Source organism: Fundulus heteroclitus, chromosome 13 (genome assembly GCF_011125445.2).
Source record: "Fundulus heteroclitus isolate FHET01 chromosome 13, MU-UCD_Fhet_4.1, whole genome shotgun sequence".
NCBI classification, from domain to species: domain Eukaryota; kingdom Metazoa; phylum Chordata; class Actinopteri; order Cyprinodontiformes; family Fundulidae; genus Fundulus; species Fundulus heteroclitus.
This window is the reverse complement of record NC_046373.1, coordinates 38,143,679-38,161,974: the sequence shown is the minus strand read 5'-3', so window position 1 is coordinate 38,161,974 and position 18,296 is coordinate 38,143,679. Positions and strand designations below refer to the sequence as shown.

The following is an 18,296-nucleotide window of genomic DNA, read 5'->3' as shown; positions in this document are numbered from 1 at the left end:
GAAACACCAGAACCCGAAGAACCAGGACCAGAAACACCAGAACCCGAAGAACCAGAACCCGAAGAGCCAGGACCAGAAACACCAGAACCTGAAGAACCAGGACCAGAAACACCAGAACCCGAAGAACCAGGACCAGAAACACCAGAACCCGAAGAGCCAGGACCAGAAACACCAGAACCCGAAGAACCAGGACCAGAAACACCAGAACCTGAAGAACCAGGACCAGAAACACCAGAACCTGAAGAGCCAGGACCAGAAACACCAGAACCCGAAGAACCAGGACCAGAAACACCAGAACCTGAAGAGCCAGGACCAGAAACACCAGAACCCGAAGAACCAGGACCAGAAACACCAGAACATGAAGAACCAGGACCAGAAACACCAGAACCTCAAGAACCAGGACCAGAAACACCAGAACCCGAAGGACCAGAAACACCAGAACCCGAAGAACCAGGACCAGAAACACCAGAACCTGAAGAACCAGGACCAGAAACACCAGAACCTGAAGAACCAGGACCAGAAACACCAGAACTCGAAGAACCAGGACCAGAAACACCAGAACCCGAAGAGCCAGGACCAGAAACACCAGAACCTCAAGAACCAGGACCAGAAACACCAGAACCCGAAGAGCCAGGACCAGAAACACCAGAACCCGAAGAACCAGGACCAGAAACACCAGAACCCGAAGAGCCAGGACCAGAAACACCAGAACCTGGAGAAGAACACAAAGACACCGGAACAAAACCAGGAGAAGAATCTGTGCCACCTGACACAGAATCAGAAGAAGAACCAGGGTCAGGACCAGTGACAGAACCAGGAGAACCTGGACATGGAGAGAAAGCAAGAACAGAACCTGCAGGACAACCTGCAGCACCTGGAGTGGCAGAACTAGAACCGCACCCTGTGGTTCTTCCTGAAATCCCTTTCAGAATAAAACACAAACAGGAACCAGCATGGAGAGTGCGGAACTGCCACAGGGGGCGCTAGAGCCCCACAGGAGCCAACCTGCCGCCTTTAATCTGAAGAATGAAAATAAATTATAATAAAAGATGAAAGTCGTTCTTGTTTTAGTTTAACTATGAATCCATGATTTTTATCTGATCTGAATCAGAAATCTGAATCAGAAATACATCCCTGACTTGTTATCAGGGCATCAACCCTCCAGACCACTCAGGTCTTCTGGCTCCAGCCTGCTCTGCAGAACCAGAACCAGAACCAGAACCAGACATGGAGAAGCAGCATTTAGTTCCTATGCTCCACTGATCTGGAACAAACTTCCAGAAAACTGTAAAAGTTCTGAAAGCCTGAGTTCCTTAAAATTAAAAACATTTGTTCATGATTATCTTCGACTGTTGTAGTTAAACTGTTTTACTGAAACAGTTACTATTAGTTTTCTTTTAGTTTCCGTTTTCCCATGTTTTATTTTGTTTGATTTTTTTCTACATTTTATTCAAACTTGCTTCTATTTGGTTTTATTTTCCTATATTTTAATCATGTAAAGCACTTTGCATTGTCTTTGTACTGAAATGTGCTTTACAGATTAATTTGCCTCGCTTAGATGATTCAACAGAAGAAAATAAAGCTGATTTATGGCAGTAAAAAGCCACAAGATCAATAGAAATAAAAGACTTTTCAAAGTTACTGAAGAAATATTTATTTTTACAAATTATTATTCAGTAGAAAAGGCTTCAGTAGCATTTATATAAAATTGTATTTATAGTTACATTTCGTATATACACACAGCTCTGAGAGGTCAGCTCAACGGTAATAAGGTCCAGGTAACCGGCAGCAATGCCTTGCTTCTCTATTAAAAAAAACAACAACAATAATACAAAAATATAGTTCATATTTTAACAACTAAATGGCAGAAAACAAATACAGCAAATTTTAAACAGATTCTCAGTCTGAATATACCTGATTTAAATGTTAAAGCTGTATCAGACCCTCATTTAGACACATTTCAACCTAAATAAGTCTTCTAGGTTCAGACAAAGCAAAGTTACATTTAAAATCTGAAGTCCCAAAAAAAGTCAAACCCCCTCAGTTAATAAAACAACAATGTGAGAAAAGCAAAAAGCAAAACTATGAACGCTTTAATTTAGTATTAAACCGTTTTTCTTCCTCTTTTCTCTTATGTTGACTAATATTAACGTGTAAAAATGAAGAGATTGATAATATGAGACATTTCCATATTTACACTCATCAGAACCTCATCAGAACCAAAGTTCAGTTGGTTCTACAGCAGCCGAGAACAATAATTTCCAAGCAGAACCGATGTTCTTGTGGAGGCAGGTGAGAACAGTTTAATTTGTATGAAAATAACAACGTCATCATAGAAATAATTAAAAGCAGCATAATACGAACGGACAGGTTCTGTTCTAGCAGATCCTGTTGGATCACGCAGGTGGAACATAAAGGTCCACATTGAGACTCCTAATAAGCCTCTACATGTGAAGAACCTTCCCTTAGGAACCAAAGTTCTGCCAAATTTAGCCGAGACTGCTGGGAACCACTAAGAGCGTCTCTGACTGACTGAATTCAGGACTTTTGTTCTGCTGCCACGTAATGATGGGTTCCTCACATCCCTCAGAGATGTTCTGATGGAGCTGCTGCTGTACAAGAGGGAGGTTCTGAACCGAAGTTCTCCAGTGAAAACAGTCCAGAACGTTTCTGGTCCAACTCAGAGGTGGACAGAGAAGCTAAACATTATTTCTAACCTTTAGACAAGCAGAAGTGAAACATTAAAACGTCTTTGATCCGGTAAATGTGGCTCAGTGCTGCCCCCTCTGGTCAGACGTCACATGTTCATCCTTTGGTTCTAAAATAAACCAGATTATTGTTCCTCACGTTCATGTCACTAAATTCATTCAAACTGAGGTCCGGTTTGTGGGTTCTGGCAGAACCTGCAGAACTTTTGGGTAATTTGCTTTAAAGGAACAGAATCACATCCCTTTGTTCTTGCAGTCCGCGCCATCTGGACAGAACCTTTTTCCTGCAGCAATGGCGCAGTGGGATGGACCAACAGAACCTCCCAATAGTTCTGCGGTTCTTGTACAGTTTGAAATGTTCTGGAGTCCGTATTGACCTTAAAAAGGTTCTACCATCCCTACAGATTTATTCTGCTTTTACAATCACGCACACGGAGAACACCACACAGAAAGATTTCTGTTCTGCAACAGAACCTCCGGAACCGAACGGACAGTTTGATTCAGTTTGTGCAACAGAACCAGGACAGATGCTGCCAATATGGCAGACAAGTTTCTATGCTCACTTTCTATCTCATTAGGGACAGAGTCAGCTTTATAACAAACACCGGAGTGTTTAAAGTGGGTCAGAACCACAGCAGGTTCTGGCTCTCAGAGGAAATACAGCTGGTGTTTTTGTCTGCATGAGAACTAAATGATAAAATAACAGCATTAATGAAAAAGTTCTGACGTAAATCAGTAACACTGTACAGATGAACTGGACCCGTTTAGTGACTAGAACCCACTTTTTTAAAATAAAGATACAATTTGTATCAGATGCTCAGCGCCTCTGCCCGGCGGCCCGACCCGGCGGCCCGACCAGGCGGCCCGACCCGGTTCTGGAGCGCAGAGACAGTTTATTCCCAGGTGGATGCCACTATACCAAAACACACCAACTCATGTTGGTCTGAGGGACGACGCCTTCCAGCCGGACCGGACTCATCTCTGGGACCGGTTCTGACTCTGGAGAACCAGGATCTCTGCCACCAGCACCTGTGGGTCCAACACCTGAGGGAACCGGTCCATGGCCGTGTCCACCAGCTGGGCACTGAAGATGGCCAGAAGCTTCTTCCGCACCACTTCCCTCTCCCCCGGACCCGGACCTGGACCCGGACCCGGACCGGCCTCCCATGGAGAACTTTGGTTCTGTGGAAGGCGACAGGCGAACGGGTCGGACCAGTAAGAGGGGTGCTGATGGGTTTGGACCCGCCTGCGCTGGAAGTCTGCAGGCTGACTGAAGGCAGACCTGCTGGGTGGGATCGGGCCACAGCCGGGAAAGCCCGGCAGGCTGTAGGGGGTCGGATCGGTGCCGCGGCCGCTCGGCGGTACCGCCCCGGTTCGCTGGAACGGACCGTGTGAGCAGCAGCTGCAGGCGGCGCTGCCTGGCGGGCAGAACCGAGGCGGGACGGTACCGTACGCCGGGTCGTACTTGGGATCATGCAGACTCCACATGTTCTCCACCAGCTGACTGTCTATGGAGCCCAAACCCGAGTCCAGCTGGTCCTGAGAGTCGTGGTACCGGACCGAGGCCCGGTCCGAACGCTGGCCCGCCTTCTCCCTCCTGGGCTGAGGCTTCTTGGCGGAGCGATGGCCGCCCCGCGCCGGAGGCTCCTGGGCCAGAGTCAGCCTCTCCGCCATGTCCTCCACCACAGAGAGGCTGAGCCCGGGAGCAGAACCGCAGCGGGCCGGGCCCGGTTTCTGGGAGGCCGGCGGGTTCTTGGCGTTCTGCCGCAGGTCGTCGGCCACGGTTCTGTTGGACTGCTTGGCTCGCTCCGGATGGTAGAACTTACATTTGATCCCGTAGGTACACTTCTTCCCTGGAGGCAGAAAAGAGAACCGGCTGGTTTTAAAGATGTTCTCCTCAGAACCTCAGGAGAAACTCAGCAGCTTAGATTCATTTATTCTTTTTAATAAACGTCTGTTCTGGAATTTATGCTTGAAGCTTCGTGCATAATGGGGGGAACCTATAAAAAAAGATCACTAGAAAAAGCTGTTCCTGCGTAACAGCGAGTGAGAACGCTAAACTGCAGAAGGATTTGAGCAGAAGATGCAGAAAACATTGAAATCAGATTTAAAGAATAAAAAAATTAATTAGAAAAATTTGAAGGAATTTGAAGAATTTGAAAAAATTGAAGAATTTGAAAATAAATTAAAAAAAGTGAAAAATTTAGTGAAAATTTTTGAAGAATTTCAAAAAAATTCAAAACATTTAAAAATGTGAAGAATTAGAAGAATTGAAATAATTGGAAGAATGTGAAGAATTTGAAGGAATTTGTATCAATTTGCATTGATTTCAATGGGAACAGCCAAAAAAAAAAAAAAAAACAAAAAAAAAACGCAAAAAGTGAAATATTTTAAAAAGTGTAGAAGTTAGCATAACCATGAGATATAGCAGGCATGCCGGGAACGAGCCGAACATTTTGATACCAAAATTGTTGAAATCGGTTGAAGTAGTTACACGCTGACGGAATATTAATAATAAAGAAAAACATGAAAACAATCATCCTGGTCACTGCATCGTCCACAGGAGCAGCAGGTCGCCACTGGGCGGCGCCAGAGGACCAGTCTGAGGCCTTGCTCAGGGGACCCACGGCAGCAGGCTGTGGGATGGAACAAATAAATGTTCTATAAATAATAATCAATCTAAATCTCCTCGTCTGCATCGGTCGCAGACAGAACCGGCCCAGGACCCGGACAGGATGGTGGATTTGGACCTGATGGGTCCGCATGCAGAGCAGAGATGTTCTGGTGATGCTGTCCGATTGGACTTTACTCAGTGATGGTTCTGATCATTTACTGGCACCGGCTGGTAGCAGCCAATCAGCGCCATGTTTTAAGCTCTGGACCCGACCGGCACCAGAACCACAGAACCTGACCACCACTAAGTTAAAGTAGCTCAATGAGCCGCTGACTCTGGCAGATAACTTCTAAAGGTTCTCCCTGAACCCGGAGAACCTTCCTAGAACCTGAACACGGAGCTTTGGATCGGGTCGTGGTTCTGACAGCACCAGAACCCGGGTTCTCTCACCATAGGGGCAGGCCTGCTTCTTCTGGGTTTTTGGAAACTTCCTCAGGAAGTTCTCCAGGTTGGGTCCGTGTCGGCCCAGCGGATCGTCAGGAGGCATAAACCTGTGAGGACGACAGCGGCGGGTCAGTCTGCGGGTCAGTCTGCGGTTCTGGCCGGCGGTTCTGGGCGGCGGTACCGGCCGGCGGCAGAACTCACTTGTTGTTGACGAAGGAGTACATGAGCAGCCGCTCCTCGATGAAGCGCTTCCACTCGGGCCGGTCGCCCTGCAGGTCCCGGTACAGGTCGTTGGACACGATCACGCCGTCCGACTCGAAGGCGTGCTTCACGATGAAGCAGTCGTCGTTGCACACGACCCGTTTTCCTGCCACCCGGCGGGACGGCGTGAACACCAGAACCTTCTTCCGCTCCAGCTCTCTGAGGATGTGCTGATCTGCGAACACAGAACCGGCTTTGGTCATTTATAGGCAGAGTGGACTTTAAACACGGCTCACGTCAGCCTCGTTGATCATGTGACCCGAGCGGCCCGATAGAGGCCCGTGTTTGAATTCTGCAGAACCGTGAAGGCTGTGGTTTTTGGGTTTTTCACAGCTGGTTTCTGCTTCCTCTGGAAAACAAATCAGAGGAAAGAAACTTCTTCTCTTCTTGTTCTCCAGAGAAATTAAAGCGTTTGATTAAAATCGCTCCTGCAGCCGTCATCTTCATCACTGAGCGCCTCTTCCCCGCTAACTGGGTCCAGAACCGCTGCTGGGTAGCACCGGTTTCCTCTGGACCGAAGCCTGGTTCTGATCAGAACTGCAGCATTAGAACTGCGTTCTCTGTTTGGACCTGCTGACCCGGAACCAGCAGGTCCAGATTGAAGAGCGTTCCCAAACACCCGACTAGTCGGTTCTGAGACCGACCCAGTGAGGATTAACAGAACCAGAATCAAACAGTTATTGGCAGAACCTCTCGTAGAACTGCCCGGACTGTGGAACACAAACCCGGCCATTTTATAGAACCTGTTAGGAACCGGCACCGGAACCGGTGGAAGAAGATTTAATAGAACCATAAAATGCAGCTTTTGGTGAATCCAGAACTTTCCAACCCATGAAAGCAGGTTTAGGTTCATAATAATAATAATAATAATAATAATAAGGGTTAGGGTTATTATTATTATTTAGGTTCATAAACGCGTTTTAGTTTGGTAAATTTGTGCGTTTTTGCAGCATGGAGGTAAAAAAGTCAAACATTAATCTGGTGAATCTAGAAAAGGATGAAAACGGGTGTAAAAACTAAAAAGCTCGACTCATTTCCTCCTTTAGGTTCCATGTGACAGCGGCGCTGCAGATCCAGTTTAATGAACCTTCAGTCAGACTTTTCCTGGAAACTGCTGCTGCTGCTGAATTTGGCCTTTCCCCTGCTGATGGTGACCTGCTTAGCTATCAACCCCACACATCTTCATCTTCATCTTCATCATCATGCAGCGAAGCCGCTTCTGCTTCCAGGCCTCCGAGCTGCTCTCTCCTTTTTGGTGTTTGGGGGAAAAACCCAGATTTTAATCTCCATTATTTCAGCAACACAAACTTCAGATAAAATCTGGAAAGAAGAACAACAGCTGAAGCAGAGCGGCGTTGTTTTTTCCATCAGAGCGCTGCAGTTAACCACGTCCTGCTTAATAACTAAACTCTGTTCATCTCTGAGACGAGCTTCACACGCATTTCACCGCTTTGTCTCCTTTAGAAAATATTCTGGAGAAAAACTAAACTTTGCCTTTATTTACATGAAGCAAACTGGATCAGAATAAATTGGAGCAAAGCAGAGTTTGGTCAGGTTATGTACTTTAATCAAAAATATTTAAAACTGAAGACTAATTCACAGTGAAATAAGCAGGTTACTGTTAAAAGAGACACTTCCAGCCGCATGTCTAGATTTAAAGCTGCGCAGAGCAGGGGTCCGTTCTTCGTACGTCGCCAACTCAGTTAGCAGGATTTCATTGTTGACGATTTGGCATGATTTTGGATCGTTTGGTTCTTCGAAAGACTTCCTGCACTTGTTGTCATAGCAACATGTGCGCCAGCTTAAACCTGCTCGAGAGCAGGCTTATTTCATGTAAACAAGATTAGATCACAGCTTTATAAGCGGAGGAGATGGGAAGTCTGCCGTAGCCATGTCCATTTTTACGATAGCAAACTGTTGCGGAAGGTGCAAGAATAATTTCAGAGTTTTATGAATTAATCGCGTATTGCGCAATAGACAGCATCCTTTAGCGCAGCGCGACAGTGTAATTGTAGAGAGATTTTTCCTGGTGGCTGTTATAAACAGACAAACACATCATTTAACAGTGGCTTTAAAAGAGGAAAAAGTGATATTGGAGTCATAAATCTAAAATATTTAAGTTATTTGTATGATAGTTTGCTTTTTATTTTTATCATATTCAAGTGTGAAGATTTGTTCAGGCCATTTTATTGTGAAGTTTAGTTTTACTTTGAAAGGCTTGCTTCCTGTCGAGCCGTATATTGTATTAGAAAAAACTACGGATGGATTATCTAGACACGGAGCAATACAGTTTTACCGTGTAAACTGTGGATGACTTGGAAAAGGAAGATTTTAATTTTTTATGGATAAAGATTTTTTTGTTTGTTAAAATTCCTAGTTTGCACGCGTCCTTTACTTCCCGTCTCTAAGGAATGACACTGAAATTTGGATCTGTTGCCATAACAAGTGCCTTTTTAAAATAAAGTATAATAATTAAAGGCTACCATTTTGTAGAATATTCTTGTATTTCACTTTTACTTGTCCCCATGTTCTAGTGGGTCCCGTGGAGGCTCTGATATAAAAGAACAAATAATATCAAATTATTAAAATGCACAAATTCATACTGTAGAAAGTGATAGAAACATCTACCATGGACAGTATTTACGCATTAATTTGTCTGCTACTTTTTGCCAGCCCTCTCTCCTGGCTTTAACAGATTTTGAGGTGCTCCCTGTCGTTTTAATTAATGACTCAAATTCATCATAACCTTCCATTAAAAGCTCTTGTTCTGCTGGGAGAAAAACTCTGGGCGTTCTTTGGCCATGCTGAACAGCCAATAGCAGCGCTGCTGATCATTGTTTCTACTATCGATACATTTCCCCTTTTAAACAAACGCATGAACGCACAGTTGTCTCAGATAACTCAATCCAGCCATACTAATCGTAAACAACAGGTGTGTTGGAAGAACCCACTTAGCCGGATCAGGATTAGCCGGATGAAATCATCTTGGATGTGTCGTTTGATCTTGGATGTTTTAAGCAACGTACGAAGAACGGACCCCAGGTTCTACCAGCCCTCAGCAGAACCACACTGACACCACACCTGTCCTCGCACCTGCGGTGGGAACGCCGTACCTGTGACGGGAACGCCGTACCTGTGACGGGAACGCCGTACCTGTGACGGGAACGCCGTACCTGTGACGGGAACGTCGTACCTGTGATGGGAACGGCGTACCTGTGACGGGAACGCCGTACCTGTGACGGGAACGCCGTACCTGTGACGGGAACGCCGTACCTGTGACGGGAACGTCGTACCTGTGATGGGAACGGCGTACCTGTGACGGGAACGTCGTACCTGTGACGGGAACGCCGTACCTGTGATGGGAACGCCGTACCTGTGATGGGAACGTCGTACCTGTGACGGGAACGCCGTACCTGCGATGGGAACGCGGTACCTGCGATGGGAACGCCGTACCTGTGATGGGAACGTCCGGTCGGGGCTGCTCTTTCCTCCACGACGGGACGAAGACGGTGACGTCAGTGTGGCCTCGGTCCAGGAAGAAGTTCACGGCCAGCTGGATTCCCAGGCAGGAGAAGACCTCCTTGTTCCCGTGGCTGAGACACATGGAGACCAGGAGAGGAGACGGATCAGAACAAACAGACGAGCTGGTTCTGATGCTGCAGAACCCGGTTCTAGAATGTCCCAGAAAGGAGGTTTTATTCTGGACCGGGTCACCCCGACCAGCTCCCAGAACACGGTTCCCTAAACAGAGTCAGAACACGCCTGAGCTCAGCTGGGTTCCTCACACCAGATTTATTATTAATGAATATATTTTTCATTTGAATTATTTACTATTTTATTTAAGTAGCTTAATCTTTTTATTACTTGGATCGTGACATAAAAGTGGCTGCAGGTCAGTCAGTGGGTGGAGCTAAGAGAGCTCAGAGTTAAGATGATTGGCCCAGAACCTCGCTGCGGTGTCAGTTAACCAATCAGATGTCAGGGTTTCTCATCCGTCCCTGCTGTTGCTTCACATATAAAACGGTTCTGGTTCTGATGGTCATCAGACCCGCTGATAATTTAATGATAATGATAATTAAAACGTCTTTATTCAGCCGCTTCAATGCTGCTGCAGCTGCTGGTTCTGATCTTTTTCGGATCCTGACGACTCCTCCACCTTCGTTTCATAACTTTGTGGCACGATTAGCGACATCAGGCGGCTGTTTTCAACATTAACAATATTTTACGATAAGTTTTAACTGGCAGATTATTTTCCATGATCGTCGTTAAACACTTAAAGCCTCAGAGATCCAGAATCCATTTAGGGCAGCTTAGCGCCGCAGCCGTTAGCAACACGGTCCTGGGTTTGAATCCCTGCCTGGAGTCTTTCTGCTTGGAGTTAGCTCTGTTCTCCCTGTGCATGAGTGGGTTCTGCTGGGTTCTGCCGGGTTCTCTGGGTCCAGAACCGGGACCGTGGGGTTAACGGGTCTCTAAGATATGTGCCTGCATGGCAGAGTGGATGGAAAACCAAATCTGGCTCTCTTCTCATGGATGGTTCCCACAAATTCTCTTACTTCACAGTTGGAAAAATTATATTTTTAAAATATTTTCTGAAGAGCGTCCCTCTAAAAAGGACCAATAATTTAGCTAAAATCTACTGCGGCTGAAAGAAGAGGCAGAAGTGGCAGGAAAGTGTCAAAGCTACCCTAACGTGATAAAGTCCTTCAGACTAAAGTCTCCTTAAATCTGGTTAAACTTTGAGCAGCAGAGCAAACTGCGTCTCTTTGTTCCGACAGTTTGTTTAAACAAAACATTCAAGCTTTCCAGAGAATTTACACCCAAACTTATGCAAATCAGCTAAATGCCTGCCATAAAACATCAGCTGTTTGGGACATTTCCACCGAGCTTTGACAGGAAGGATTCCTCCCAGCGAGGCGGCTGCTTTTTACAACCTGCCACAGAACGCAGACGCTGCCGGTTTGAAGACAAACAGGATTCCTCCCTCATCAAGTCAGACGGTGCGAGGAGTGCCGCGTTCTTGTTAAGACCTGGAGGCTGTAGGAGCGTTCTCCAGCAGAACGTTTGGTCTGCTGGACCTGTGGGCGTGTTTGCATGAGAACGCCTTCAGAGCGATCTGCAGCGTGAAGCCAGGGCAGGATGAGCAACAGCAGAAGAATAATAAATAAATGACAGTTTGGTTTTTGTTCCTCCAACACTCTGCTTGTGTGGAAGATCCCTGGGAACCTCAAATGGTTTCAAAAGCCGGTAAAAAATAGATTGTGGTCTTCATCATTACCAGCCGGTTTTCCATGGCTACAGCATGAAGCCAAGTTCGGTCATGGGACTTAACAAAAAAAGCAAAATAAGAACAGAAAATTAACCTTATTCCATTTCTGGATGGGATTATTGACCGTCTGTGGCTGATGGATTCTTCTAAACTGTTACTGTGATGTAGGCGCACCCTTACAGCTTATTCTTTTTTATAACTTATTAAAGAATAGCTTATTCCTTCCATTATGGAGAAGGTCCAGGTGACACAAGTAGCTGGGCAGGAATATATATATTACAAAAAAGGATATTATATGAACCATTTATAAACATTAATTTATGAGCAAAAAGCCTTGAGGAACCAACATCAGCCAAAATAAAGCGCTAGTTCCCACTTAAACTTCACACCCTTTGATTTTTCAAAGGGTGTAAAGTTTTATTTTGACATTTTATTTTGACATTTTAGCAAAAAACCTAAAAAATGTCATTTAGAATACAGGCTTATCCAGGTGTTTGAAAAGCAGATATTAACAGTGTGTTTCTAACCAAAACCATTCAGGTGCAATTCACCTTTTATTCCATTAACCTAATTTAATACGTGTCAAAGTCTAAGGCCTGCGGGCCAAATCCGGCCCGTCAAGGTGATTTATCCGGCCCTAAGGAACTAAAAAAAAAAAAAAAGGCCTATCATGTTATAAAGTAGAGGAATATGTCATTTTAAAGTGTATAAAGTGGCTAAAACTGAGCCTCCTGTAGTGAATGTTAATTATTAACTGTGTAGTAACAGCATCCTGCCACTAGGTCAGTTTTTCCACAACACATTAAAACAACCCAGAAATGTCAAGAAAGAGAAGAAGTGATGCAGAATGATGAGTTTAAAGTGGAACTCACCATAATATCAACTTTTTTATGCAGATAAACTGTATAAACTGGGCCTAAAGTGCTACTTTTATGTTACTGTGCAGTTTTTATATTTCTATGTGAACTGGAATGAAATCAAAAGTATCTGTACATGTGCAACCGGCCATTTTAATGACTTTATGAAGCCAAATTAGCCTCATGTAGAAATGAGTCTGACTCCCTGCTCTACGGATCTGGAGTTTTGGGTGAACCTGTTTATCTAGAGAAAAAGGAAAAATGAAGCTGAATAATCTGGAACTGGTTCTTCATGTCGCTCCCTCAGATATGTGATTAGTAAAGGCATCCTCTGAGTCACGTCACACACTAAAGTACTCATTAAGAAAGTCTAATCAAAGTGGAGGCTGGAACGGCCGTTCTGGTTCCAGTTTCACATCAACAGCCGTACGCTGGGAAACTCCACGTCTGTCAGCGCTCTGAACTTCCTTCAGGTGCTTTTCCACTGCCAGAAGACGACAGCGGAGGCTGGCTGCGAACGGCCGGCGGGCCTGTTCCTGCTCAGACCCAGCCGTAAACCAATCAGGCCTTAAAGCTACGCTCACATTTGCATAATGAAGAAGAAAGCTGTGGCATGCCTGAACCTGCAGGGAGAGGTGGAACTTCAAAGCGCAGAGGTGAGAACAGACTGAACAGGACAGCGATCGGCGCCCGCAGGTTCTCACCTGTCACTGAACAACCTGGGCGGAAAAGCATGATGGATGTAGCAGAACTGTTTCTGTCACTGTGCAGCAACATTACATCGTTTTCAGATCAGCTCCTTTCAGTCTGAAGCAGCAGGTTAAGATAAGATAGTCTTTATTGATCTCACAATGGAGAAATTCACTCGTCACATCGGCTCATACAAGAAGGTGCAGAGTAGGGAAGGTGCATTCAGTTCAGGTTCCCTCCAGTTCCTGCATGAAGCAACGAGCAAAGCTGCAGCTGCAACACAGACTCTAATCCCAAGTTTCTACAGAGCCGAGGGTCTGAAACAGAAAGAAACTCCTTCAACATCCTTTAAGCGCTGAAACAGCTTCCTGTGAACACGGAGAGGAGCCAGACCCGTCCCACTCAGAAGGACCCATGAAGCTCTGCTGCTTGATTCAATCTGCAGCGGCTCTGCCTTCACGCTGACCTACATTCTCCGCCGTTTTTCCTTCAGCTCAGCACTTTGCTCAAACGAGCCTTTTCTGACATTCTGACGCTGAAACTGTGGTTTAGCTGCTTAAAAAGAACAAAAAATCCCCTGAAGCGGCCTCAGCCTGACTGACGACTTCAGAGAGGATTACATAACGAGAAAATGAGCGATAAAAGCCAACGTAGATGGTTTCTGATGCTGGAACAGCCACGGTCCTGTAAGCGGCTAAAATGACTGTTTTTCACGTTAGATAAGCTTTCCCTGCACCTCTAGACGACCTGTGGACTTCCCCGTCCCTCCTGCAGCAGCTCACGCTGTCACTGGGGTCGCTGTGCGGGACAAATCACATGACTGGGGAGGAAATTACCCCACAGAGACGCCTGGGTTCAGGAGGGAGACTTTCCATTCCCACCACGCTGCTGGGAGGACTTTGTGGAGGAAGAGGACCGAGCGTTTCACTGGGTTCATCTCCTTAGAGTCAGATTCAGCTTTTCTAATTAACTGTAGCATCAGGTTTTCCTCTAAGGCCCGAATAAAAACAGCCAGAACAGATTTTAAACTAAGAAATGAAGCCGCTGCCGCCTCACGGTGTTCCACACCTGAATGCCTCAAACTTCCTGTGGTTTTCAGCAGAATAATTCAGAATCTAACGCTGGGAGAGAATCACAGGTTCTGACTGCAGAGCTCCGCACCTCGTCTTCCTCATCTTCCTCGCTGGCTTCAGACAGATTACGCATCGTAATCAGAGTTTTAGCGCTGAAAGTTAAAGCCTTTATGCTGAAGACAGGAGCTGCAGGAACCCGGGTCACATTCAGCCTGCAGGTGGCGCACTTCAGGTTCTATTCTGCTTTGTTCATCCTGCAGCGTCCAGCTTTTATGACATGGAGCTCTCACAGCATCCTTAACCAATCCTGAGCTTCCCTGCTCTTAGGTCCTGGTGCGACCCGAAGGATAAAACCCGTGCAGACAGAACTTTGTTTCTCCACGAGTTGAAAACCCGGACGCTTCGGGCCGCACCGACGCAGACGCTGATGAGAACAGGCGTTCTGCTGCCTTTGTGCCTCTGAGCCAAACGGTGCAGATAGATGCTGATCCATCAAATGAGCCACAGCCGCTGTGGTCAGTCCAAACCGGACCCGGTTCTGGAGGAACCAAACAGGACCTTTTTCCTCTCCACTGTGGCTTCATGCATGCTCAGTATGAGGGATTGCTGCAAAGATGAGCGTTCACACTGCGCCTGGTTCTGGTTCTGCTGGAGGTTCTCCTCCCTGTTAAAGGGGAGTTTTCCTCTCCACTGTCGCTTCATGCATGCTCAGTATGAGGGATTGCTGCAAAGCCATCAACAATGCAGACGACTGTCCACTGTGGCTCTACGCTCTTTCAGGAGGAGTGAATGCTGCTTGGAGAGACTTGATGCAACCTGCTGGGTTTCCTTAGAGAGGAAACTTTCTCACCAACCTGGAGGATCTGATGGAAGCTGACTTTAGAAAGAGACTTGAGATGATATGATGTTAATTGGAGCTATATGAATTAAACTGAATTGTATTAGTTTACATTCAGGCTGACGTTCTCTGCTAACAGGAGAGGAACCTTATCAAAGCTGCAACTGGACCACCGTTTAGGTGGTTTAGTGACATTGTTCTGACCTCCAAGACAGAAAGACCAGCGCTCTGGTTCTGAAAAATAAAACCGGTTTTGTCCTTTTATCTGCTCTCAGCTTTCTGAGTCAACTTTTCAACTGGATCAGAACCAAAGCATCTTCAAGTCAAATTCACATGTGGAATGAAACGCCATTAATAAAAAGATGAAAAGTCAGTGCAGCTCTAAATTGGGTCTAAAAGGCTCTGAGTGGGTTCTGTTTGTTCCCCAGGTGGAAAACACAGAGGACAGAAACGCTGAGAGGGCGGCAGATCTCTGGGAAAGTACTGATTCAGTTCCAGGAAGTCCGGTCCCAGCAGAACACAGAAACCAGGTTCTGTTTGTGGCTTTATGTCAAAAAGCATCAACCTAAAAATCATTTCCACTCCGTTCTGAACACTTTTTATCCAGCAGATGTTCCGGCTGGCGCCTCAGAACCGTTTAAAACAGGAACGTTCAACCCGCCGCTGAAACCTCGCTGATCAGAAAATACCGGGCTGGATTCAGAGGACGGTTCTGATCCAGATGAATTAAAACCGACAGAGAAAGACGCCTCATGAGTCAGAACTTGCTGCTCAGAGTAAACCCGGTCCAGTCGGGTCTCCTGTTGATCCAACCCGTTACAGACTGAACTGACCCGGAAAACCAGACCCAACAGGCTGAAGCACGGCCCACTGGACTCAGAACCTGACCACAGAACCACAGAACCACAGAACCACAGCCTGAGCCTCAGACTTAAACTGGATCAGCCACTGGTTCAGGTTTAGCTGCTCATCCTCCGCTGCAACGCTCCTGAGTCAAAGAAGCAGATTTGATTTTCTGCACAGAATAATTATTTTATTTATAACAAAATAACCCCCCCCCCCCCCCCAGAACATTTCCACTCGGTCCAGAACTTCAAGAGATTTGACATGCAACACCAAAACCAACTGAGGTTCCTGGCCGACGTGTAAACACAGCAGATGAACACGCCGTCCTCACAGTGAAGCACGGTGGAGGCAGCATCATGCTGCGGGAAGTTAGACGGAGCTAAGAGCAGAACCGTCCTGCAGGAGAACCTGAGACTGAGGAGGAGGTTCTCCCTCCAGCAGGAGAACCAGCCAGAACCTGCAGCCAGAGATGTTATGGGATGGTCCAGATCAGAGGTTAGAATGGCCTAGTCAAAGTCCAGACCTGAATCCAACTGAGAGTCTGTGGCAAGACTTGAAGACAATAAAGTAATTATTAAATATGGATAAACTGAGGTAGAACTGAATAAGCGCGGGTCTTTTATTTCCTCTTAGGACCAAAACCAGAACCAGTTCTATGTGACAGTCTGGGTTAAACAGTCTTAGCGTTCATGTCTGGAAGATTAAATAAAAGCAGACGACTGAACCAATGAATGACTGAATCACTAAACGAACGAAGGAACGAACGAAGGAACGAACGAACGAACGGGTGGTGTAGAGGTTCTCATGGGCTCACCTCATGGCCACGTTGCTGCCGTCTATCACCACGGCCCTCAGAGCGTCTCCATCTTCTCCACCTTCTCTGCTCCGAGGAGACGAGTCTGTGACGGGCACCAGCAGCTCGGGGGCCCCGGCCTCTGAGTCCCCTCTGGGCATCAGCACCGACACGGTGGTCACCGGGCCCTGCTTGGCGCTCCGACCGGCTCCGACCCGAACCAGCTCTCCCAGCACTTTGTCCGTGTCGGTGCCGAACTTCTGCTGGACGGCCCGCACCTGAGCCGTGGAGAATCCCAGTTTATGGAAGAAGTCCATCTGAGTGTCCGGCTCCAGCATCTTCTCACAGGGGTCCCATTCACAGACGGCCGGGCGTGTGGCGGTGGTTCTGCTCCACGGCTGCGCAGCTGGAAGTGGACCAACATCTGCTTTCATCGCCTCACCTGCGTGAGAAGCACCAGGTGAGGACGGCTCCTCAGGGACGAAGGCCGGGACCAACGGAGCGAGACGAGCCGCTTCCTCAGGAACCTTCAGTGATAAACACAAAGCTCTGACGTCATCAGATTTACACGTTCTAAGGTAAATTAGATCAGTTAACCTTCTGTTCACAGCAGATTAGCACAATAGAACATTTCAATATTAATTATTAATACAACATTTGCTTATTAATCATTAATAGGTTTAGTTATAATTAATGTGGGTAACAAACTGAGCTACTAGTTAATTATGGCCAGATTTAGCATTTATTCTGATCTGTTCTGGCTGTTTTTATTCAACAAACCGAGCAAAACATTTTAGAGACATTTTAGAAAACTATTGTTTCCTCGCATATTTTAAACCGACCAGCAGAAAAGGTTAAAACCGGTTCGGCTGATTTTTATTTTAAAGGAGCTGGTTTATTTAACATCGATCAAACCTTTATTGAGTTTTCTGGACGCTCCACCTTCAGCAGGAAGATCCGGTCGGGTTGTTCACTGAGAGCAGGGGAAGGTAGAAAGTCCCGGTACCTGGCAGAACCCGTCCGAACCCGCTGCCAGCAGCTCACCTGCCCCTCAGGTGTGTCTCTCCGCTCAGGTTCCAGTCTCTGAATCTGAGGCGCAACGCGGAAGCTGCGTCTCTGTTTTTCTCCGCTCAGCAGAGAACGGCGTGAAGTCACGTGACTCATTAGGGTGTGAGGGGGCGGGGCCCAGAGGACCCCCGCCGGGGGCGGGCGGGGTGGGGGGGGGGGGCAGTTTTAGCCCGCAGATTTAAAAAGATGCATGAAGAAGAACTCATTAGACAGGAAACGGTTTAGATTATTACACCAACAACTTGTTCAGTTTTTAGGTTTTAAAGCTAAAACATCATCAACTTTCTACATAAAGGGAATAAATACATATTCTTCCATGGATATTCAGTTTATATAGTAAAGTTACAACAAAATTTGACTTTATAAAAATGAATATTCCTTTAATCATGAGTGTCATTCTTAGCAGGAAATGCATGAAACTCTTGGAAAAGTAGGAGTCAGGGACAGTGGTGGCAGATAATGACTGCCCCCTGCTGGCCACTGCTGCCGGGGTAATTCCAGTCTGCAGTAGGTTTGGTCTCTCAGGCTCATTTCAGGATCAGCTTTATTGGCTGAGTTTCTGCACACCGACAGGGAATCGGACCCGTCTGATCAGAACCCGTGACAGAGACCCAGTTTATGGTGAAACGCGACTTCCTGGATGCACCTGAGCTTCTGGGATGAACTGAGGAGATGACAGGTGATCAGATCCAATGTAAAATGCCTTTTAGACGTATTTTCTGCCCACTGAGCCTGAGGTGGACGGGCAGCAGGTCGCTGGGCGTAGAGGTCACGTGACCTGCTGTTACTACGGCTACAGAGAAGGGACAAACCCGGGTGTGTTGTGCCTTTATTTCAT

The 18,296-nt window shown here is 46.5% G+C and overlaps 1 protein-coding gene across 1 annotated transcript; it reads right to left on the bottom strand.

Moving 5' to 3' along the window:
- Nucleotides 1–1,629: 1,629 nt before the first annotated feature.
- Nucleotides 1,630–17,540, bottom strand: si:dkey-206d17.12 (uncharacterized protein LOC563108 homolog). The gene is made up of 6 exons (XM_012857871.3): nucleotides 17,306–17,540; nucleotides 16,412–16,917; nucleotides 9,481–9,620; nucleotides 5,968–6,202; nucleotides 5,773–5,873; nucleotides 1,630–4,561 (listed from the first exon to the last, which is right to left on the bottom strand). Exons 2-6 carry the CDS (start codon nucleotides 16,822–16,824, stop codon nucleotides 3,684–3,686), a joined length of 1,767 nt encoding a protein of 588 aa, XP_012713325.2. The 5' UTR covers nucleotides 16,825–16,917; nucleotides 17,306–17,540; the 3' UTR covers nucleotides 1,630–3,683.
- Nucleotides 17,541–18,296: the final 756 nt, after the last annotated feature.